Below are 24,388 nucleotides of genomic sequence, written 5' to 3' on the forward strand. Positions count from 1 at the left end.
GTACTTTCACCTACTTTTCTGCATGTCCTCTTTGCATGAGGTGAATCGAAAACTATCAGTGTCTTTGTAGACCTATAAGTTTAAAAAATTAAATCTCCAAACTATTTGTTACTATTTGCAATCGGATTTGTTTCCGTAATATTCTGTCAAGTTCATACGTATGATTATACGTATGAACTTGACGTATTTGATTGTAATAATCCGTTTACTTATCCACAAGCAACAGCAACAACTAGACAGACTTTAAAAACTTTTTTAGGAGCACAAAGGCACCTGAATTTTTTTTTTTTGTCCGCATCCTCGTGGATCACCGAGAGGGCGTGGATAGGGGCGGGGGCCACTAGCGGTGGGTGGTGGTTCTGAGCAAGGGGTGAGGGCGAGGTTTAGAAGCGGAAGGGGATGAACAGGAAGAAAAGGGCCACGATAACGGGAGGGGGAGACAGAAGGCGGTGTTTATTTTCCTTAATTTATTTATTTATCTCATTTCCCCGTTGTCTATCTTTAACAAATCTTTTCATTTTATGCAGCGAGCGACATTTCGCGTTGCCTTACAAGCCTCACAAGCTGTTGTCCCTCTACCTCCTCATTGGCTTGTTAGCTAGCTTGCAAGCTTTTCCTTCTTGGCTCTCTTTCACAGCCTCACACTGAACTTCCCGTCACAGCGGAGCGTAGACGACGAGTGTGAGCTGTAGGAAAGCGGACTACCGTGCATGGCTCTGTCGTTGAAAAGGCAGATATTTCTGAACGAAGAAACTGTGAAACTCGGCATATATCAAACCATCAAGTCGATTTAAACGTTGTTTGCTTACTTGTCCCTTGTAGCCAATTGCTTGTGGTTCCGGCAAGTATTTGTGACAAGACGGTTTACTACTGGAACGGCGATTTAATGGGACGCTTGCCTCGATAGGGCTTCTCTTTCCCCCCGACGGACCCTCGCTCGAATTTGACTCGGGCGCTGTCCTCACCGGGGGGTTTTTAATCGAAGCATTGCTTTGACTGGGGGAGAAGGGAGGCCCCCAGCTCCGACAGTCGCTCTGGCCGACTATTGTAAAGCCGTAACATGGCAGGAAATTTGAAGAAAGGCGGGGGGCTCATTGGTATGATGAAGGACGCTTTCCAGCCCCACCATCACCTCCACCACTCCCATCATCAGCCTGGAGCCGTGGACAAGAAGACGGTGGAGAAATGCTGGAAACTTATGGACAAGGTCGGTAACTTTACCTTGCACAACAATCTTATGGCCACCCCTGGCTTAACTATCCACCGTATAGTAGAAAGCTGGCTAGCTCTATCTGCTAGCCTAGCCGGATGGCCTTCAGCATGAAAGGAGCATTGATGCAATACCCTATCCTATCTCTCGACCGGTGCAATTAAGTTAGCGGGATTTCTGTCGAGGAAGACAGTTAGTTTCCTAAAATGGGGGGACAATTTCTAGAGCAAACATTATCACTGCAGCCCCGAATAATTCTAGCTAACATTCCAACTTATTTTAAAGAAACGAAGTTCGTGTTGGCCTAAGCTAGTCAGCAAGTTAGCTACTTGTGCTTGCTGCTAAAATGCCTGTCGTGAGAAATGAAGACAGACTTTTTAGCTAGACCCACAGTCTTTAACATGTGCATAATACAGCACAATAAAATTCCATTTGTAGTTGAAGACACAACGCATCATTTATCTAAACTGTTACTGAGCCATTAAGAGACGTTGGACTTTAACTATGGCATTTAAACAGGTCCTGACAACGCAGGCGCGGATAGCTGGCTAGCTGGAGAGCTCATATAATTCTCTCCAGTCTTGATTGCACATATTCCAGTTTTCCCCGTTTTGCATGTGAGTTCAGGTTGTGTTGGAGGACTGGGTTAGGTAAAGGTAGCTGTACAATTTTCATATAACGTGCGCTCTGGATTAAGATTTAAATGTGAGCAGAGAGCTGTTCCACCTCTCTGCGAATTTGGATCTATGTCGAACATACCAGAAGAACATATCTTGAACCACTTAAAGCATCTGTTAATTCAGTGTAAAACTATATAGTGTAAATGTAGAACAACCTTTGAGAGCTCCTCTGCATATTGTCTTGGGAATAGTAGTAGAGCTCCCATCACGACCTTAACTATAACTGCAATGCAGTTCAGTTATTTGGCCTGTGGAACAAAGATTATCTATCAGAATATGAAAGTTATTAACAGGATTTCATAGGATATCAGGGTTTTTTTTATGAGTGTCACATCTGTTGTCTGAAGTAAAGCCCGAGAACTTCATGGAAAAAAGATGCGGTTAGATACTAGCCTCACATTTCCTGTGTGATTAACACTGATACATGTAGAAAGAAAACAAGACAACTTGTGATTTTGGTTGGTCAGTAAGTTGTTTTTTTGTTTTGTTTTTTTTAAACTCTATAATAGCAGATCCAGAAGCTTATGCCTTATCAGCGATTTGGTCGATTCTTTCTTGCAAACTTTGCCCCCCAGAGAGAAGTACATCTTTTTCTGTAAACCAGAGAACTTCTTTATTTTCAAGAAAAGCAGAAGTGTCCCCTTTTTTTGTTCAAATGTGTCCCTCTCATGGTTGCTCATTTGCTTGACGAATTAAAAGGGCTTTTTGTCTGTGTGCCAAATAAGTTACTTATGAGATTTTCAACTGGATTTTTTCCCCCTCGCAATTTAGAGTGGAAGAGAAACTCACAAAGTTCACTCTGTGTTACCAAACCATCCAATGAGAGAAAGAATCTTTTATAGACCTCTGTAAACTGTAATTAGTTAGCAGATTGTTTCGGCGAAGCATTTTCTTTCAATTTGACTTGGAAGCCCAGTTAAATAAACAGGGAAGACTATGGGAACTCATCAGTGAATACATTCATCTTCTCTCTTTTTATAGAAATACACACCATTGGTTTATCTCAACCCCTTTCTTCCTTTTCAGTTTGTGCATCTTTGTTCTAACGACCAGTAAATTGCGAAGGGCTGTAAATTTCCAAACATTTAACTGAACTGCTGTTATTAGATATTTTATTCTAAACATCCATGTAGTAAAAGTTGTTCTCTATGTCTAGAACACTCTATTTATACACTTAAGTTAGATGGCCTACATTATTGGTTGGGCAGAATACACTTTACCTTATGCGTTCATTGTAAAATATTTTGACTAAGTCTTGATGCATTACAGTAGGTGTAGTTAACGGTGAATAGGTACTTCTACAAATATTAATTTTTCCAGCATGCACTTTCATCTATGACCAGAATATACTGTATCTTAACCTTAATGTCTATGAATCCAGTCAGTAATTTCTCTGCCCTGGTTTTGGTCGTCTATTTGTGTAAAGGACTCTTTTGTTTCAGTTGCGCTTTGGAAGACCACAGAGATTGATATCAGTAATCAACTGTGTTGATTACACTCCTTTCTCTGTGCGAACTGTCGTAACATTTCTTGTTTGGAAGCTTGTTAATTATTACACACTGTTTTCCTCATAAGACTTAGTCATTGTCAGTAAGTCACTTTCATTTCCCTCATGCTCTTTGCATAAATTCTACATGTACATACATCAGTTCATGTGAATCATCCAGGGCCATTTAATATGTGACAGTAGAAAAGTGGACATCAGCAGATTCCCTAAAAAAAAAAAAAAAAAGCGAAGAGGCTATCATTATATCATAAAATGGTTTTAGCTACGCTGATCCAGAGCACTGGGAGATTGAGCCGAGGGGGTCAGGGCTTAACTCCGAGGGTTCTGAGGGGAGTGGTTTTGGCTCTGTCCCCATCTCTAGTCTTGATGTTGGAGAGGGAAGAGCAAGGGCGTGCAGAGCGTGGCTGAGCAAAGGAACAATCCTCTCTGCCTTTCTGTTTGCCTCAATTTAGACCCGGAAGGCCTGGCCAAATTGTGTTTTTGTATTTGTGTGTGTGTGTGTGTGTGTGTGCGTGTGTGTGTGTGTGTTTGAGTGAGCAAGCATGAGTGAGCAAAACATTTGTATTTAGGTTTACATGTGTGTGTTTGGGTGAGCAAGCATGAGTTTGTATTTAGGTTTACGTATTTGTGTGTATGCGTGTGTGTGTGTGTGTGTGTGAGTGAGAGACTGCGTGGAGCTGTATGTGTGCTCACTGATAATTCCAGGGTGTCCCATACCAGCAGTCTTATCTCCAGGCTGACAGCGGTGTCACGGTCTCACGGCTGAAGGCACAGATTGGGTGGAGGTGTATGAGGAGGAAACCGTGCATGGGTTTACTCTGGCCCAGCTATGATGTCACCAGGACTCTCCTCCTCCTCCTCCTCCTCCCTAATCACAGCTGGTTTCAGACTGCACAAGCAGCGTGTACCGCCGCCGTCACTTTCTCTCAGTGTTCACGGCAGATAAGAGCAGCCACAAGCCCACTAAGCAGCTGCAAACAGCACCAGTTTCCCGTTCTGGGGTCACGTCTTGCAGCGTAGCACTTTTGCATATTGCTCAGTATGTGACATTCGAGCAGAGATCTGCTTCCTCCAATGTCCCACCCCCCATCTCCCTCGTCTTAATCAATAGTTCAGGAGCCAAACGTGAACGCATTCAGTTAAACGGAAAGAATCCCCTTTTAACCCGTTAGGTCATGTTAGCATTTTGGAATTTGTATTAGGGTATTTATAATATTTCAGTACTAATATATGCAGCCAGTATCTGTGTGATACTTTACAGCCTCCTACTGAAAATGAAAAAGAGAGAGAGAGAAGAAATGATGGCACGTAAAGGGGTCGTATGATGCTACAGCTCTCATTTCAAGACGCTGCGCACAAGGGAGATAACAGGAAGTGATGTGTTTTCACTTTGTCTAGCATTTAGTTTTCTGGTACACAAACAAAAGAAATTTCAAAATCGAAGAAAAACCTCTGTATCACCCTACATTGCTTTGTTCTCAAACATCTGTACAAGAAGAAACAGGCTTCTGGAGGGGAGTGTAGAAAATAGGATTGAGTAGTGGTGAACAATGACCCATCCACAGTAGTAGTAGTTTTTATATTCACTCTACTCTGAATGGCATTAGAACAATAAACGCACTGTCATTAATATGGTGTTGGGTGTGTAGTCTAGCACGTGTCCTCCTCTCTTCTGGAATGCTGTTTCACCTTCATTTCTTGAGTTTTGTCAGAGTGAGATTTATGCATACAAGAACTAAAATAAGGAAGTGAAGTCTTAGCTAATCGTGCAGTTGTACTTAGTTCTATAGCCTGCTATTTTTCTCGCCTGTATATTTTGCTCGGAAGAACGACTGCGGTGTCTCTGTGGCTATTAGAGACTTCAAGAATGAAGGGGGTTGAAGTGCTATCTTAACAGATTGATTTAATTGACTGTGGAATTCCTCTTCCCCTGAAGAGCTGGGTTTAATTAAAATGAAGTTGTTTGAAGCAATGAGTCTCTGGAGCTTATGAGCCTCTTCTGTTGACTGACCAACAGGAAATCTATGGACAGGGATATGGTATTTGGTTGTGATCCCTTGTTCAGTGCCTTAAAATAGACTCAGAGATGTTCTGAGTCATGATCTCAACTCAGTTCCCTCTCTTCTAAAGTCTGTCCCTCAGCTGAAGCCCCCCCATGCTAATCAGAGCCATCTTGCTACGTGTAGCTCTAAACAGAGGATTTAGGAGAGCAAAGTTTAATACTCTCTCTGTGATTCATTTACTGCAATATTTAATGTACCATGTCAAGTTTGTGACTTAAAGATCTTCTTCTACTTCACCTTTAATCTGAATGTTGCTACTGTAATTTTTTTTTTTTTTTAAAAAATGATGCGTCGCTTGTGTGTGTCATCCGCAGTTGTTGAGACTTGCCAGTCTAACCTGTGGCTGTCCCCGTCTGATTTTTATGCAGGTGGTGCGGTTATGCCAGAACCCAAAGCTGGCGCTGAAGAACAGTCCGCCGTATATCCTGGACCTGTTACCAGACACCTATCAGCACCTCCGCACTATCCTGTCCCGCTACGAGGGCAAGATGGAGACGCTGGGCGAGAACGAGTACTTCCGCGTCTTCATGGAGAACCTGACAAAGAAGACAAAGCAAACCATCAGCCTCTTCAAGGAGGGCAAGGAGCGGATGTATGAGGAGAACTCCCAGCCCAGGTAAGCCGAGCCATGCGTTACTCCTTTACCCCTCCCCGTTACTCCTGCTCCCTCAGCCGTAGTCACAGTCACCACACAAGATCAAATTCATAATAACCCAAGGTGGGTCCGGAAGTCCAAAGGATTTACCCAACCTCTGGTCAGCTTTTATGGGTACGTGTTCGGTTTTAGTTTAGACACACAGAGAGCAGATGGTCATCAAAGATGTCTTCACAGAAAAAAAAGAAACCCTACATTTTCCAAGGCAAGTTCTTTTTTTTTTTTTTATTCCCAGGGAGAAAAGAAAAACGTTTGACCTGTGGTGCTGTCTTTTGACAGACTCAAGTTTAGAAATGTATTAAAGCCCTTGCCTGCCTCTCCACACCCTACTTTAAATGCTCTCACCAATGTGTGAATAGTTAAAAATGCCAATGGTTTTAGCACTTGTGGTCCTCTGTGGCAAGAAATGTCCTGAGGATGCGTCTGCACGTTAGCCTGTTGACTTAGAGCTGGCTTTGGTGAAACAGCTTGCTAGCTTGAGTGTGTGGGCGTTAAAAGCAGAAGTTCTGTTCTGCATTGAAACTGTGTGTTTGCTCAGCTTTTAAATAATGAGGACGTTTTCTGAAAATGTTTCAGAGTATTTGCAAAAAAAAAATATATATATATCTTTTTCACCATATTACTTGCGTCACATGATCAGGCATGGTGTGTGCTACTAAAGTTCAAACTGGGGAGATAGAGAGAGAGAACACGATTGATTTGAAAGATGCAAATATCTTCAACCCTGTTATTCTTCCAGCCTGTGCTGATTTTGCTGCTTTATGAGATTATATCAGAGCTGTCTGCATTACATTTCCACATAGCAACACTGTGCTGCTTGTGTTAGTGGACACAGAGCAGTGCTCAATGCAAATAGAGATAATCAGTTAGAGGAAGTGGTCTAACAGTGACAGGAGCTGCCATGTTTTTTTGTGTGTGTGTGTGTGTGTGGAGGGGAGAGGAGGGGGGGGGGCATTCCAAGTTAAGAAGTCTAAAGTGTGAATTTCCATTCTCTAATGGGCTTTCTTAGGCCACAGTGCGTGTCTCTTGTGGTAGCTAATTGCTTCATCATGACAGTGAAGAGCTGCTGTAGAAACATGTGAAAGAGAACTCCCTTGTCATACCTTTTTTTTTTTTTTTTTTATTCTTTTTCTTTTTTTTTGTCAGACTTGAATTCAATTTAGGTCACCAGGACCATTACAAAACTATTTTAGACATCTCTCTGGAGCATGCTGTCATTTCATGTTCATTATGAAGCTCATCTCATTCAGCGTTTGAACACAGAGGCGTGTTGGCATTTCCCATGTCAAATTAGTGTTGCCCTGGTACATTTAATTTTAATTGTCTATCAAATTTTAATTGACTTACAAAAAGACTAACAACAATGTCAACCCTATGCATATGGGTATATGGGTGCTTTTAGGATAATCAGTGCTACTTTAGAGTCAATACTGTATGAAGATTTCTATCATAACTTTCTTCATTCATCTTTACTGAACCTTGAGCATTATCACAGTTATCAACAGTATCAGTAACATTATCTCTAGTTTGTGTCGACCCATTAATGCCGTTGGCTGGGTGTTTCTGTATGTGTTGGCATCATCATAATCAAAGCCCTTCTGAAGCTTTCTATTGTGTGGCATATCTGTCAGTGAGTTGTGAGAGAGAAGCTGAGGGGGCGAAGTGTTTCTTGCTGGTGAGACCAACCTAATGATTAACACTGACACACCAGTCACACTACAACACCACCGCACAGACAGTCTTCTTCCTGTCAGCGTGCGCACTTCCTGTTCCTGTTTCTCACAGACCAGCCAGTGAGTGTTACTTCTACAGCGTGGCCCTAAAAGATCACGCCGGGATAGCGGGTCACCAAAGGCCGCCCCAAATCCTGTTTTAGAGTCGTCATTTCATGCACAAACCAGGCCACTGGTATCCATTAAATGAACGTTGCTGTCACCCTCTTGCTTTTAACCCCTTTGGTTTAGCCTAGCCAAAGGGTGTCGTTTCGACGAGCGATGATACAGTGGGAAGAAGAGGCTTCTGTTTAATGGCTTCTCTTAAGTTTGTTTGCTATACTGTCCATCATGTAATATGTCTGTCAGTGTATTCTACAGTGTTATCCCCCACCATTAGAATCTAATCTTTACAGTCACCTCTAGTGCCAAATGTATGGGCTAAGCATTTAGTATTAGACATATATACGAAGCTTTAAGTACTAGATGTATAAACTAAACATTTGGTGCTAGACATGTACACTAAACATGTAGTTCTAGACCTGCCTAAAAAATGGTGGCAGACTTCTCTAGGACCTTCCTCGCGGTACTAAGGAGCCCACAGATTCTGTGAGGCATTGTTTGAGCAGAGACGCTCAAGAGACAAGAGTGACAGCTTTTGTCTTGCCATCTCCAGCTGTCTCTCTTTCACTTAGTTTCTCACTTCGTTTATGAAAACTGGTAAAGGCACACTGAGTGCAACTGCCTTCAGGTCTTAGTCAAATTTTAAAGGAAGGTTGTCCAAACTGGCTGAACTATCCACGTACAGTCAGTGTTTTGTATGCCTGCTTATTTCCTGTCATTCTCAAAGTGGTCTTTTTTGTTTAGTCTGCTAGCCATCAGTCATCTGATAACGAACCGACACCTTTTAGAAGCCTTGTTGGGAATGTTAAACAGCATCCTTTTTTGGGCAATTAATACAAACCTAACTTAAACTCATAAATATTCAGTAGCTTCAACTGTTATTACTGTTTTGCAATGTAAATTGGGTTTAGTGTTTTATGGGTACGGTCCTGCCTCTATAGCGTGATTTCTTTTCTTTCTTTTTTTTTTTTATACATCCTCATTTTATACACCCACACCTCCCCGTGAGTGTATGAAAAGGGCCGTTGTGCAGGTTGCTAATTTTGGATCCCAAACCTCTCGCCCATTCCTGACTTCCTATTCCTTGTAAATGTACTAGTGTTGTCGGTCACTAACAATTGTCTCTCTCAGGAGTGGTTCTGTTAAGTTTGCCTATCTTCTCTCATTATCTCTTGTGGGAACGGCCCACTTGCATCGATCATTTATAGCAATAGGAAAATACTCGTTTGATAAATACGTCAGCACGTGTATGGTAGGTTTTCTCTCTTCCGAGATACTTAACAGTTGTGTGGCTTAACTGCCTCTTTGTTCCATTTTTGTTTCTGGTTAAGAACGTTCGCCTCCTCCTTCACTCAAGGTTCTAGCATCATTGTCTCAAATGGGTTTGTTTTGTTGTGGTCAAAGGGCCTTCTTTTTTTTCTTTTTTGCATCCGTAGATTTGACATCCTGCAGCGTGCTACGTTCTGTGAATTCACAGCTGTGAATTCACAGAAAAAGGAGTTTCACCCTCATCACAGATAACATTGGGGGCTTAGGCTTATTTTGATGTGACTTGCTCTCACAGTCGAAAACTGGCAAGCTTTAGTCATTCGAAAATCGACTCGTTTTCTAAAACATCACAGCTTCACGCTTAGCGGGTTGTGACAGGATAAAGAAGCTGAACTCAAATGGCCAGAGCTCATGTTAGCTGGTAAAAATTTTGAGACATTCTTGGTATATACACTCATTAACAAATGATGCTACTCCGCCATTAATTCTGGTTGCCCCCTCCCCACCCCGAAGCACTAATAATACCAGAGGAGGCAAAAGAGTTTTGTGTTCTGTTTGCTCAAATCAAATCTTTGAAATTCCTTAAAGGCATGGAGCAAAAACGGAGAGCAGTAACAGAAAGCTATTATGGCTTTTTCTCTTTTCGGACTAATGAAGATCAGTGATATGAGTAACTTGTGCAGTGGCTCTGTTTTCTGTCAGTCATCTCAAAGTGAACCAACCGGTTGAATTGCAATAGATGCTTGGTATGCCATATCCTTTTTTTTTTTTCTATTTTGCCCTGCATCTGACCTTCGGTGAAATGCATTTCCGTACCGCCAAATCGGGTTAAAGTCCGCGAATGTGAAGCAGTTTCGCCTTGAGGTGACCTTAAATTACCTGCTTAGATTGGTTTAGTAATCTTTAAGTAACACACTTCATTGTTCTCTGTCTTTCATTCACTGTTTTGGTTGAAAGCTCACTTGTTGGTGGAGGAATGTGCCAAAAAAAGGCATGTACCGGCTCTTATTCTGCACCGCTGAATGATTTTGTCACACAGGCACGGCAACTATTGGGTTTGACTTCTCTGCAATTTGTGGAAAGTGGAAATTTGGGCCTTTTACCCACAATGCCACATGCTGTGAATGTCAGACTTTGGGCCTTTGGGCTTGGAACTGCAGTTAGCACTGAAGACGCTTCCATCTTAGACCATGTTTCACCACCATGTGTGTCACCTCAGGGTTATGACCCTACTCAACCATACACAGCAAGCATCATATGTATTAATGTCCTGTCAAAAACATTTACAAAGTTCTCAAGTTAACAAGCTTCTCACTTGGACCAATGAGCCTTAGTTTAAGTAGAAAATTGTGTTATAACATCTCTTGTTTGACTCTTGTGATGTTGAGTTTGGCTTCATGGTGCGAGTGGAATTATGCATCTGAAGAAATCCTGTGTAAAAAAAAAAAATAAATAAAAATTAATCCACATATGGGACTGAAATTCCCATGAGTTAAACAAACAAGGTGGCCTGGCATTTCAGAAATTTAAATGTTATATAAAAAGAACTGTGTGGGTTTGCGATTTGCCTGTGTGCGCATACACGCGCGCGTGTCTCTGTTCAAGCGCGGGTGTGCGCGCTCGCGTATGTGGGTGGGTGTGCATTAGCCAGGGTATGCATGTCTGCTGTCACTGCTGTTTCCTGACAGAGATCCGGTGCATAGCCAGTTCCGGAGAGTTAAATTTATAAAACGATGACTACATTGAAAAGGAAACTCAGAATTTTCTCGCTCACAGTCTGGGGGTCCATTGTCGCAGGTCGTGCTGGTATAACTATGACTTTCTACGACACGTCAGCAGTGCCTCTAACATTTTAGCAAGACACTCTCCCTATAGCCTAGATATAGTCCCTTTGACTCTGTCCTCCTCACGCTCACGTCCTCACACTGTTATGAATGGACAGCCATTTAGGGAAGACCTCTAGAGGGAAGTGTGAAAAGACTGTTCCGATCTGTCCGGTTGTGCAACAAGCAAAATGCACACAATTGACAAATTGTTTCCTAGCCTGTGAAAATGTGTGTGTATGTATATTTATATGTATGTATGTTGCGTAGTGATTTAAGAAGTGGCCTGGTTTGCACATTTTCCGGAGTCATACTGACATATGTTGAGCGTGCGATTATCTACCGCGGGCACATGGTCACGGCTTTCACTTTCTCTCGTTTGGCCCTGCCGTTTTATCATGGAAAACAGGAAACAGGAAGGGAGCAGCCAGCTGCATGTCAAAGGTCAGGCCAGAAGAGGAGAGAAGCTGACAAAAAAGCTCAGTATCTGGGGAGGGTTTGCCCTGTTTCTGTGGCAACAGCTAGCCGAGGCCGGTGAGTCTGGGGACTTGAGAAAGCGAGAGAGAGGCGGGACAGATGAAAATTGTTATTAATAGATGAAAGCGTGAAGACACACCACACGCCCCACTTGCCCAGTCTGCAGGAATTTGAAAGTTATCACCAACTCTTTTGTCCAGCTGAAACAGGGGGAAAAAAAAATCTTTTGTCTAATACTGAGGTGTTTCTAGACTCCTAATGCTAGGTTCTTAATGATAATGCAGTGGTCTTTGTTTTAGCCAGTTTACTGTGTGGCAGATTCCAGTAATTGCTAAAAGAAAAGGGCCTAACAGTCAGACTGTGTAGAAGGACAGGATGGGGCGGGGGGGGGGTTCAGGCAGTGAAAAGGGGTCTCTTTCAGTTTGCCCTGCAGCTGGTCGTCCTCTCTGTGCAAAACTATCCTCCCGTTGAGGCTGAGATGAAGCTGTAAGCTCCCTCACACACATTCTCACCCCGCAGACCAGAGCACTCTCCAAACACAGAGCGCTGGCTAACATGCCGGGCCTTCAGGCTCTGGGCCCTGTTACTGCATCTGTGCCTTGCTTTGTTTGGATGGCCATTCCTAGCCTCTGTCTCTCTCTCTCTGTCTCTCTCTCTCTGTCTCTCTGTCTCTCTCTCTCTGTCTCTCTCTCTGTCTCTCTCTCTGTCTCTGTGTGTGTTTAAATCTGCATAAATACACAGAGCATTGCATTTGCTAAGGGTCCATTTCCTGCATCCCCCTGGCACTGCAGATGCAGCAGACTTGGAGCCGTGCCTGCGCAAGGGACAGAGCCTCTTTGTGACAGCCAGGCCCCATCTTAGCAGACACACGCACACACACACACACACGCTCCCTCACTCAGAGGGTGAGCGTAAAAAAGCGTATGGAACATGATCATTGGCGTGTCGTCACTCTGTCACATTCTAACGTCTGCTACTTGCGCGGGACAGACCCTGGTTACAGCCGCAGTTGATTGGAAGCACAGCACAGCACAGCACAGCTGCGCTCCACAGAGGGCATATTGCCACCTTTTCCTGAGCAGAGCACTCACAAACAACAAATGTGAGCGGAGCAAAACGAGCTCCTTAGCCTCCACTCCCTTCGCCGTCGGAAATAATACCGCTCCACCCCTGGCCCCAAATGTCACACTTCAACCAAAGTTCCAACGTTAATATTGATCCTCCGACACCGGCAGGTTCTACGCGCCCGGTGAATGTAGAGTGAAAGTGCATATTTGGAGATGGATTAGTGGTTTCTAGGAAAGGCGCGGGGTGATAGGAAGATGAGAAGACGATGGAATGCTCCCAGAGTAGAGAATCGCAGATGGCTCGCTTTAAGAGTTGTCTACCAATTCCCTTCACAGAGAAAGCCAATGGCTTGCAAAAGCAGCAGTTGGAAAAATAACTTGATATTTAGATATTTAGGCCGTTGAGTGTAATTTCGCCTTTTTTTTTTTTTTTTTGGAAACTGTAATCTGACTTAATCTCTCAATCTAAAAGCTGCACTTTTATGTATTCCTCGCGTGGGTCTCCGTTGCTCTCTCTCTCTCTCTCTCAGCCGCTCACTGTAACTCTCTCTCACTCTCTCTCTCTCTCTCTCTCTGAAGAAGAGTGTGGTAAGAGGCAGCTGCAGCGCTGTCACACTCTTGCACTCTCTTGTGCATGTCAATTCTCTTGCTCAGAGATCTTGCACAATCCCCCACTGTGCTGCTCTGTAAATCATGGCTTTCTTCGCCCTTCCTCCCCCCGCCGCGCTCGCTTGCCTTCTCTCCCTGCTCATGTGCCCAGGGCCAGTGGAATCAGAAAAATGCACCAGGCGCGCTAAAGCCCTCACCTCCCACCCCTGCTCTCACAGGCTCGGCCTGCTTTCTCCCGATGGGCCCCCTAACCACCACCCCCCCACCCCCCTTACCCTGAGTGTCCTTTACCATAGCCGTGATACCAGCTATATCTGCAATGTCCGCTCACCCCTGATCGAGAGAATTTAACACGGACTAGGCTGTGTGTTCACACACACGCAGTAGTATTGCATTCTAGATCAAGTCTCTTTGGCTGAATACTAAATACATCTGACGCAGTTTCTAGGAATAGGGCTTCAAAATGTATTTGTTTATTGTCATTGGTTTAATGCCTAAACATTGCTTCAGAAAGAAGAAAAAATTGTTCTTTTTGTTTTCAGGATCTGAAGATAATAGTATGGTTCTATATTTATCTGATTGTTCTCTCCCTTCTCTCTCTCTCTTTTTTTTTTTCTCTAGACGTAACCTGACCAAACTATCACTGATATTCAGTCACATGTTGGCAGAGCTCAAAGCCATTTTTCCCAATGGCTTGTTTCAAGGGGATAACTTCAGGATTACTAAGGCAGACGCTGCCGAGTTCTGGAGAAGATCATTCGGAGACAAGTGAGTTTCACAACACCTTCAGCAGGAGCCGCTTTGAAACATTCAGTTTGGCAAGGAAAATCATTCACAGTTTACATACACAGTTTAGGTTTAATAGAAGTTTTAAGTTAAAAACAGATTAATACTGTTTCTGTGGCTCATTCTCTAAGCTTCGTCTAACAACACGTCACATTCACATGTGTTGTATCCTTCCACCTCCCCTCATGTGCTCAGGACTATAGTTCCCTGGAAGGTGTTCCGGCAGGCACTGCATGAATTCCATCCAATCAGCTCTGGCCTGGAAGCCATGGCGCTCAAGTCCACCATCGACCTCACCTGCAACGACTACATCTCCGTGTTTGAGTTCGACATCTTCACCAGGCTCTTCCAGGTGCGGCGTGTGACGCTGTAGCCACTTCTGCCTCACACACACAGACCGTATTGTCTTATCAACAGTGTTTGGGAAGGTCTGACAATGGCTATTGTTGAGTGCATGTCTGCACGTGTGCTGTGGGTTGTGTGTGACCCCAGTATCTCTCTTCTGCTAGTTATGTTTAAACACATCCGTGTCCCTGACTCTGGGCTACGCTGAATGGCCTCTTACTGTCTGGTAGTAGTTGGCAGTGGTTATGCATTGCAGCGTGAAGAGAAATTCTCTTAGTCAAGAGACTGAAGTGAAGTCAAGTTCATTTTTTTTTTTTTGTGTGTGTGTGTGTGTAACGGCTCTGAACCTGTGAACTGTGCAGAAAATAGAAATCAGGAAGAGGTTTCTCTGTATTATCTATCTTTTTTTTTATCACACTTGTACGTCCTCTGCAGCATGCAGACAACCTAAAGAAAAAACACCATACTGATAAAGCAGTTTAGATCATTACCTTACAGAATACATCCATATCCATTTAAAACAGTTTATTCACTGGTTGAGTTCCCTGCTGCGAACTATAATCTACCATAACTAACAGACAATGAGACAGGTACTGAGTCATCTCTATGGCTCCTCTACACTGTTGCCAAGCGATTTTGCTGTCAGTCATACGAGTCCATTAGGTGATGCTGCAGTATCCTCTATTGTTCCCTCTCAATGGGTGGCACCTTTCCACTATTCTTCCATTGCTTTTAATGTATCAGAGTGAATGTTTAAAGATGAACATTTGGCAGCACAGGTTCCTGTCTAAGTAATTGCCTCATTACACTGAGTGCTCTAATGCAGACATCACAAGCAGAGCATTCATGTTCTTACACTCAGAGCAACAGTAGGTAGAATACTTGTCTTTTTTTGTTGTTGTTGTTGTTCCCCGTTTTTCCCTCTCTGTTTTGCTAATTTTCCACTTCCTTTAAATTTGCTTCACGGAGCTCGTGGCTGGGGCCAGCACGTGCAGAAGGGGTGAATTATCAGAGTTAAAAAAAAATAAAGTAGCGTGGTGTTATTCATGATATTTATTCTGTGTTCTGTGCTCTGGTCCAAGCCCAAGTCCTGCTCGCTTTTCGAACGGGAAACGATAAAATGGAGCCTCTTGATAAACAATGTGACCGTTAGTGTGAGGTCCCATGTTGTGAAGTAAACAGCGTGTGTGTGTGTGTGTGTTTGTGGCTGGCGTGGAGTTGTGCTGGACCAGAGTTGTGCTACACAGAACAGCACACACACTCTCTCTATCTCTCCCTCTCTCTCCTTCTCTCTCTCTCTCTCTCTTGTTTTCTTGCACTCTTCTCTCTCTGGCCTCTAAATCAGCCAGAAATAGACAGTGTGTTTACAGAGAGCCTGGGTGCTCTTTTGATGAGGCTCAATACAGCAAGGTCGTGCTGCTCATCTGCATTTGAATGACCCTGCGACGGAGAAGGAGACAGAGAGAGAGAGAGAGAAGGAGAAGGAGAAGTTTGGCCGCTTTTCTGCATAGCTTACACTTTTTCATGATATTGACATGTTCCCCAAAGACCAGAGGAGACCACCCCTCACGTTTTCAACTTCAGCAAAACAGACGATTCCAGACATGTTGCACTGATCATTGGTGTCATTTTCGTTGGCATTTAAAAACAGTCCACAGAGATTATGACAAATCTGGTGTGAGAACACGCAGCCCGTGAGGCTGGGGAGGTCCCTCGGCAGTGTGTCTAGTGGCCTGTGTCTGCTGGTGTGTCTTCACACGATTGGTGTCACACTAAAGTTACCTTAGCTGAGCAAGCAAGGACTCGGCTTCACTTTGTTTGAGCAGAACTCTTGTCATTTGTATGCTGTGCACATAATATGCATGGCAGAACACCATACAGGTTATGTAGACATTTAGTCATGTGTATTTATCTGGCAGAAGGTTTCTAGGGTGACTGTACCTGTTAGCCTATTTGTGTTTATTTACCTGTAGGTTACAATGCACTTAGCTGTCAAACAGCTTGTTGAAGTGAAGTGAACTCCGTGCTGCAATGACCATTCTCAGCGAAGAAAAGGTAGTTGTTGTAAGGCACAACTTTTCAAAATGGAGCATGACGACAGAAAGACCCACCCAAAGTGAGAGTAACGTAGTTTTTAAATAGGGTGGAGGAACCCAGAGACTTTCCGGATCTCATGCTCAGAGAGTTTAGCAGAGCCATCTCAGTTCTACACAGTGTAGGCACAGTGTAGGTGTAGGCTTTTATTTAACTACTTTCTACTTTCTGAAAAAAAAAAAGAAAAAAAAAGAAAAAGGGGAACAAAGTACAAACTATATTCTCAGAACTGTGTACAAAAGCAGCGGCACAAGAGGAAGTGCTGAATATCATCATGTGGATGTGACATGTTGACACAACGCAAAGCACATAGAATCCAACAAAAAAAAAAAGTATGTATGTGTGTGTGTGTGTGTATATATATGTGTGTATATATATGTGTGTATATATGTGTGTGTGTGTGTGTGTGTGTGTATATATATATATATATATATATATATATATGTATGTATCTCTGTATGTATGTATGGATATGTGTGTGTGTGTGCACGCACACGTGTATATAGGCTATACATATATGTGTGTGTGTGTATCTATATCTATATATAAATCTATATATGTGTTTCTGTGTGTGTATGTTTGTATGTGTCTCTTGTTTTATTTGCTGCTTTTCTGAACTTGTCTTTCTGGTATGTGAGTATCAGTGAAGCTAGTAGTCGATATGAGACATAGTGAAGACAGAGCTGACATGCCCTGGCTATTCAGTGTTGTTTCATGCGTGAATGAAAGATCTGACTTGAGATGAAACCCTCTCCACCACCTGTGCACTTTATCTGCCGTCACATCTGGTGCATTCTCACACAGGCAGACTTACACATATGTAGTGCTTTTCTTCTTATTGTTACGGGTGGCGGGGTAGGAGTGTCTGTCTGTGTGTGTCTGCGTTTTGGGGGAGGATGGCAGGATGCTTTTCTTTTTTTTTTTTCATTAACTTAACACTGAACATCCTTTTTGTTATGTATCTTTGCTTGCCCTGTCTCTCACCTGTGGCTCGACATTTGGGTTAGATGCAGAATGCCTTCGGTTGCCTAATGAGTATGTTCCAGTTGTCAGCTTCTGTTAGGCCACGTGTGTGTAATCACACAAGCCATCAGTGTCTGCTAGGTCAGCTTGGCTGCGGCTCAGAGTGACTCACGCTGTCTGTGGTGACACAAACGGGCCACAGGGACAGGTATGATATAGCTATCAGAGATCCAGCCAGGAGAAATCAGCAGCACCACAGGCAGATTATATTTCAATTTGTCTCATATGCATGGCTTGCTCATTTAACATTCAGATAATGCAAAGTACTGACTTGTGCACTCTCTCTCTCTCTCTCTCTCTCTCTCTCTTTTCCTCCCACCTCTGCGTTCTTGCATGTGTACATGTTTTTTATTTTTTTTTTTTCCATTTGTTACACAGCCATGGTCCTCGTTGCTGCGGAACTGGAACAGTTTGGCGGTGACTCACCCCGGCTACATGGCCTTCCTCACCTACGACGAGGTCAAGGCACGACTGCAGAAGTTTATCCATAAACCTGGCAGGTAACTCCATCCACACAACCACCCACGATCTCGCACAATTACTGCTCGACACACTCCTCAGGCTTTTGGCTTTGCTCCAGCTGCCTTCCCACACACACACACACACACACACACACACACACACACACACCCCGTTCTGAGGTTTACTGTCTTCCACCGTTATCCAAATCTCCATTTGTGAGCCTGCTCTCATATGCCGCGAGCACACTAACAATCTCAGAAGTGCACAGGAAGAATCCACTGTCACTCGGGGGCTCCGTGCTCCCAGTGGATCACAGAACGGAATGGTACCCCTCATCAATAGACGTATTGTCGCCACGCGATGATGTCACGGCCATTTTCACCGCAAAGAATAGCGGGCACGAGACAATTCATAATGGCTGTAAACACCATCACAAGTTTTGTTAATGGGATCCGCACTAGGCCAGCATATGCTTGGTTTTTTTTTAATATCATTGTTTACTTATGGGCATTTAATGACCGCGAATGAAATGTTGACTCGAGAATGAAATGATTGTGAATGGTCATGCGTCTGTCAGGGCAGCTGACGTAGCGTAGTGAAAAGCCTGGCCTGATGGTAATGGTGTTGTTTCGTACTCTTTGATACAGCTACATCTTCAGACTCAGTTGCACACGACTAGGCCAGTGGGCCATTGGCTACGTCACCGCCGACGGGAACATCCTGCAGACCATTCCTCACAACAAACCTCTCTTCCAGGCCCTTATCGACGGATTTCGGGAAGGATTGTGAGTGCAGGGGGCCGTCATCCATTAATAATGCTCTTTTCATGTGTCATCAGAAGTATATTTTAGTATTATGTAACCGTGGCCTGGCCAGCCTTTCTCAAATATCCCCTTGTCTGTATGTTTGTCTTGATGGAGTTGTTAAGATATTTTTGATTTTCATTAGCGAGAAACTCCCAGTGGAAGTCACTGGAAGCTACTCACCCAATTAAATTTGATTCATTTTTTTTTTTTTTTTTTTTGTAGGTATGTGTGCTCTGGTTCTTGGTTTTTGAGCTCTGATTTGGCTTTCTTTTCCCTTTTCATAGTTTCAGAGAAGGGTAGCGTTGAGTGAATATCAGATGTGTTAAAGTACTTAAAATTAAAGTAACGCCAAATGAAACATAAAGCAATGCCAAGTTAAAATGAGCGTGTGAGCGTAACCTTTTTTTGGGCTGTAAAGAAAAAAAAATGCAGAAGAGCTGTCAGGTTGTTTTTTTTCATCAAGGCTCAGCTTTACAGAAGCCTCTCTGTTCTCCCCAGTTACCTGTTTCCTGACGGCCGCACGCAGAACCCAGACCTCACGGGCCTTTGTGAGCCCTCTCCACAAGACCATATCAAAGTTACACAGGCCAGTCTCTCTCTCTTTCTCTCTCTCTTTCTCTTTGGCATGCTTTGACAGTCAGAGTCTTGGTAAGGCATCTTTCTCAATTATTGACTCTCTCTTTCTCTCTCTTTCCCCCTACAGGAGCAATATGAACTGTACTGTGAGATGGGCTCCACCTTCCAGCTGTGTAAGATCTGCGCTGAGAATGACAAAGACGTGAAGATTGAGCCGTGCGGCCACCTCATGTGTACTTCTTGCCTTACGGCCTGGCAGGTAGGACCAGGGCCAGCGGGGACATTAGCTGTCAACCACCTGCTTCTGATTTATGTTATGGTGCGTCTGACCTTGAGTCCAACCTTTTGTCACTCTTGCTCATTCAATATCTCGCTCTTCTCTCTCCTTCCCCCTTCTCCACTCTCTACGCCACGCAGGAGTCTGAAGGCCAAGGCTGCCCATTCTGCCGCTGTGAGATTAAGGGCACAGAGCCCATAGTGGTAGATCCCTTTGACCCCAAGGACAACAGCGGGGGCTCGTCCGGGGGCTGCAGAGGAACGATGGGGGCGGAGGGAGCCCCGTCGCCCAGTTACGACGATGACGACGACGATCGCCTGGAAGACCCCCACCTCATGATGAGCAATCTGGCCGGAGCCAAAGTAAGTGCTGGGGGGGGGGAAGCCTCGTCCTGCGGCCGTATCCTCTCCCCCCCTACCTCCAGCCTCAGGGGATCACCTTCATCTGTCACAGTGGCAAAGTTCAAACAGCTTGTCAGGCAGCCTTTCTCTCTACATGAGTGAGAAGCACTGGATGCCTCCGCTGCTCCATCTCTCTCTCTCTCTCTCTCTCTGATTTTGTGAGACATGTTGCTTTTGGCTTTCATCTCTTCCTTTCAAAGTCAGGATTTGTTTTTTGTTTTTTTTTGTCTTGACGTGTTTGATGATTGGGTCTCTTGAATTGAACTTAGTTTTTCATGTTTGTTTTTTCACTCATCAAAAGTCACAGCTGTCTTGATATTCTGTGTGGGTTTTGTGTAGCATGTGACAGTGGAGGTACATATCATTGGTTTTGTACTGAGTGTGGTTATATGACTTCCTGCAGGTGGAGAGGCCTCCTTCTCCTATGTCCATGCCTCCTCAATCATCCCTGCCTCCTGTACCTCCTCGCCTTGACCTCCTTCAGCACAGAGCACCCAACCCTCCAGGGGCATCCAGCCCAGGAGCTACATCCAAGGTGAACCCTATCTCAGTAAACATGGGCGTGATATTCTGCTCGACTAGTGTCTGCAGTAGGCCTCAACATATTGTCCAAAATTCTGAAGTCTGGCTTTTAGTTTCATCTAGTTGCATCAAGTTTAGTCAGAAATGGTTATGGAATTTCTAATGTCTGTCTGCAGTACCTTTAGTAGAGTCGAGCTAGGGGCAGATTATAATCTCCAATCTCAGATTATAATCTACAGGTTCGGGCGGGGGATGATTGTGGATTCTGACTTTGTCGTGCCTTACCTGTCCTCAGGCTCCCTCTCATCATAAGGACAAGCCCTTGCCGCTCCCCCCAGCCCTGAGGGATCTCCCACCCCCACCACCTCCAGACCGCCCCCACTCCGCGGGCCCCGATGGCCGCCTGCAGAGACGGCCCCTGCCCAGCACTCCAGGAGAGCCGCCGCGGGACAAACCGCCCCCGGCCCCGCCCAACCGCGGCATGGTCGACTGGAACCCTCGGCCCGTGCCTAAAGCGCCCTCCCAGTCGCCGGGCACGGGCGACCAGCGGGGCGTACGAGAGCTGTCCAACCGCCACTCCTTACCCCTCGCTCTGCCCTCTTCACTTGACGCCCGGGCAGACGGTCCAAGGAACAACAGCACACTCAGCCTGGACCATCAGGCGGTGAGAGTCACTCCTCTTAACTATAATCTCTTAACTCTGTCTCTCCCGTAGGGAAAAGAGCCTCTCCTGCCTTAAGACAGGAGCGACACTGTCATTGAATGCCTTTTTTCTCTTTCAGAGTTTTGGAGCGTCTGCCTCTGTTGGGTCAGAGTACGACAACCCTAAAGTGAAGCCCTCTGCCTCAGCTAACGCCATATATTCTCTGGCGGTCAGGTATGTGAATCAGGCCTCCATTAACACACACACACACTCGTAGCTTCCCTGCTCTAGAGAGATAACGAGACTGTGTGTGTGTGTGTGTGTGTGTGTGTGTGTGTGGGGGGGGGGTGTATTTGGTGGCAGGCCTCTCCCTGCGGTGAAGCAGCTGACAGGAGAAGATGGCTGTGAATCTGATGAAGAGTCTGAATACATGACCCCGTCATCTCGGCCTGTTCTGACTGCCACCGGCTCCGTTCACGGGGAAACCGTGCCTAGACCTCCCCAGCCTGTCCCTCTCGGCTCCAGGTAAAAACAGCAGCTAGTTATTTTCAATCATAGATCTTGTTAAACTACACATTTGAAAAATCACTTGCCGCTTCAATATACATTAAAGCTGACACCAAACAGGCCATGTCTGAGATATATATTTACTATAATTATTATACTATATGTACTATAATTATATTTTTATACATCCAAAGATACATACACATATGTACACACATGTTAAAAGGTTTTTCGTGTCTGTGCTTTGTAAATGTAACTACACTGAAGCAACTTGAATGTAAATGTTAAAAGGTAAATGCAAATACTAATGCTAGGGCGATGTTGGTACATGCAAACCTCTCCATCAGGAGTGTCTCAGCACTTTGCCTGAAATCACCCTAGATACGTAATAAATTTTCAGAACATCCAAACACTAATTAAAAAGGAAAAAAAAAAAAACCTGACGAGAGCCTGTTTCCTGCTGTTTCCTGTGTTATGCAGGCCGATTCTGAGTGATGTGGAGTCAGAGGGTACTCAGATGTATGAGGCCATGTACAACATTCAGGCTCAAGCTCTCTCTCCCTCACTATCTCACCATGCCAGAGACTCAGGTAACGGAGTTCTTTTTCACCGCACGGTCTGCTTTCGCACCGCGTCACACCTTATTAAACCTTATTAAAGTGACCTTAAAACACCACCCATGACGTCCTACCACCTCAGTCTCACACCACCCATGTCATCAGATCACTTTGCTCTCATTAAACACTAATCACATGCTTGAGTCACGGTTACATAGGACACAGATATGGTTTGTGCTTGTCGCCACATCTGCATTTTCTCTCTCCAGATTATTCGGAGCTGCCTCCGCTGGCGAGCACTAACGGACCGCGGGATCCTGCGTCGGAGGAAGAAGAGAACGGCTACGATTTCCCCAAACCGCCGCTGCCCGTGGCACCTGCGCGGCGCACGCTCTCAGACATAGGCACCCCCTCCGCCACCTTCAGCCGCATCTCTCTGGACAGTGACCTGGGAGCAGCAGCCTGTGAGTACTGACACGTGCCTCTCGTTCTGCTGGCCGTCCTGCTAGCTATTCAAAACAATGCCCATAACTTAACTCTAATGATCTAACATATGTCCGAAAGTTTAAAATTCTACTTAATACCAGACTTCTGCACTCTTCGCTCAACCTGACTGCACTGAACTTTGCGATACGGGCATTTCATTGTATTCCCGCATTGTAAAACTGATAAGCACAGACGCGGTTCGGTCGAACCGAATTGTTGAACAAAGAACGTTGTCAGGGCAGGAAAACAACTCTGCTCTCCCCTCTGAATTGTTTTCCCAGCTTTCACTCCTGACTGTGAAGCCCCCGAGCGCCCCCCCAAGCCCCTGCCTCGTCGCATTAACTCGGAACGCCGGCCCAGCCCCGTGCCTCCGGCGGCGGCCACGACCTCAGCCAGCGCGGTGATCAACCCTCACATCACCAGCGAGATCGAGCTCCTGATGAGTCAAGGTTACTCGTACCAGGACATCCAGAAAGCTCTGATGATTGCACAGAACAATATCGAGATGGCCAAGAACATCCTCCGCGAGTTTGTGTCCATTCCCTCCACGGCTCACATCCTAACATAACGGCCCGTCTGCCCACCCACCCCTGTCTACCCCCCAAACCCCAAACCCCTCCCCGCCCCCCGCACACCCGCACGCTCTCCCGGCCGCGAGCCGGCGACACGACCGTGTTTCGTAGGGGTTCCTGAGGAGACTGCGTCCTCGTTCTCTCATCTGCCTCTAGCTCTGGAGCGAAGGAGGAGGCGGAGAGACTGTCTGTTCGTCCTTCCTCCTGTGAGCAGCAGAGCCCCCCTGACAGGCAGGCACCGACAGGCGTACTATTTTGCCAGAAGCATCGCTGACCTTGACATTGGTCTCACGGCATAGCATGTCCCCTGAGGCTTTTACAATGAAACTTAAGAAAAAAAAAAACAAAACAAAACAAAAACAAACATGTATGTGTGTTTATATGATAATTTAATATATAAAAGCGATATATTAAATATAGTTAATATATACACATGTATATTGGAGAGCGAGTCCACATTGGGAGTTGTGTGTGCTTGGCTCTAGCCAAGAGGAGTCACTGAACTTAGGGTGGAGGTGAGTTGGGGTGGGGTGGGAGTGTGGGGATAAGAGGAGTGTTTTTTCTTTTTTTTCTTTCTATCTTTTTCTGGCACCACACAGAGTTTGAGTGGCCCTGGTTTGGATACGGGCCTCACCGTAAGGATGGGATAAGGGACAGACTCTGAGTTCATGGCTTCCTGAACAACCACAGTCTGGTGTTCTCACATTCACAAGGAAATTAGTTTTGAAGGACTGCCGCTGAGCGTTCGCTGATGTCAAAATGGCCTTTAAATAGTGTCGCTTTAGTACCTTTTCTTTTTTCCTTTCTTCTACTTCTTCCTTTTTTTTTTTCTTTTTTTTTTTTTGGAGTTGATGTCTTTATGACTTTTTGTTTTCTTTCCCTGTGGAGTAGCATGGCATATGAAGCTCAGGCCCAGCAGTGGAGTCTGCCTTTGGAGAGTCCCAAAGCTGAGGTGCCGATCCACATCTCAGACTCATCCGCTCCAAATTAGCATTCAGATTAAGCTCAGTGATAAATACCACCGAGTGTGTTTTTTTTTTTTTTTTTTTTCGTTTTTAATTCAGTGGCTTAGTGTAATAATTGGCAGTTTAATCTCAGCACACGATGACTGCTAAGAGCTTGAGCGAAGATTGGGG

The 24,388-nt window shown here is 44.8% G+C and overlaps 1 protein-coding gene across 1 annotated transcript; it reads left to right on the forward strand.

Moving 5' to 3' along the window:
- The first annotated feature begins 1,060 nt into the window (after nucleotides 1-1,060).
- Nucleotides 1,061-23,296, forward strand: cbl (Cbl proto-oncogene, E3 ubiquitin protein ligase). Its single transcript, XM_030777218.1, has 16 exons — nucleotides 1,061-1,207; nucleotides 5,829-6,076; nucleotides 13,817-13,963; nucleotides 14,177-14,333; nucleotides 17,822-17,943; nucleotides 18,553-18,690; nucleotides 19,210-19,297; nucleotides 19,415-19,546; nucleotides 19,705-19,926; nucleotides 20,369-20,500; nucleotides 20,783-21,151; nucleotides 21,270-21,364; nucleotides 21,494-21,655; nucleotides 22,118-22,227; nucleotides 22,464-22,658; nucleotides 22,962-23,296. Exons 1-16 carry the CDS (start codon nucleotides 1,061-1,063, stop codon nucleotides 23,246-23,248), a joined length of 2,751 nt encoding a protein of 916 aa, XP_030633078.1. The 3' UTR covers nucleotides 23,249-23,296.
- Nucleotides 23,297-24,388: the final 1,092 nt, after the last annotated feature.

Source organism: Chanos chanos, chromosome 6 (assembly GCF_902362185.1).
Source record: "Chanos chanos chromosome 6, fChaCha1.1, whole genome shotgun sequence".
In the NCBI taxonomy this organism is placed as follows: Eukaryota; Metazoa; Chordata; class Actinopteri; order Gonorynchiformes; family Chanidae; genus Chanos; species Chanos chanos.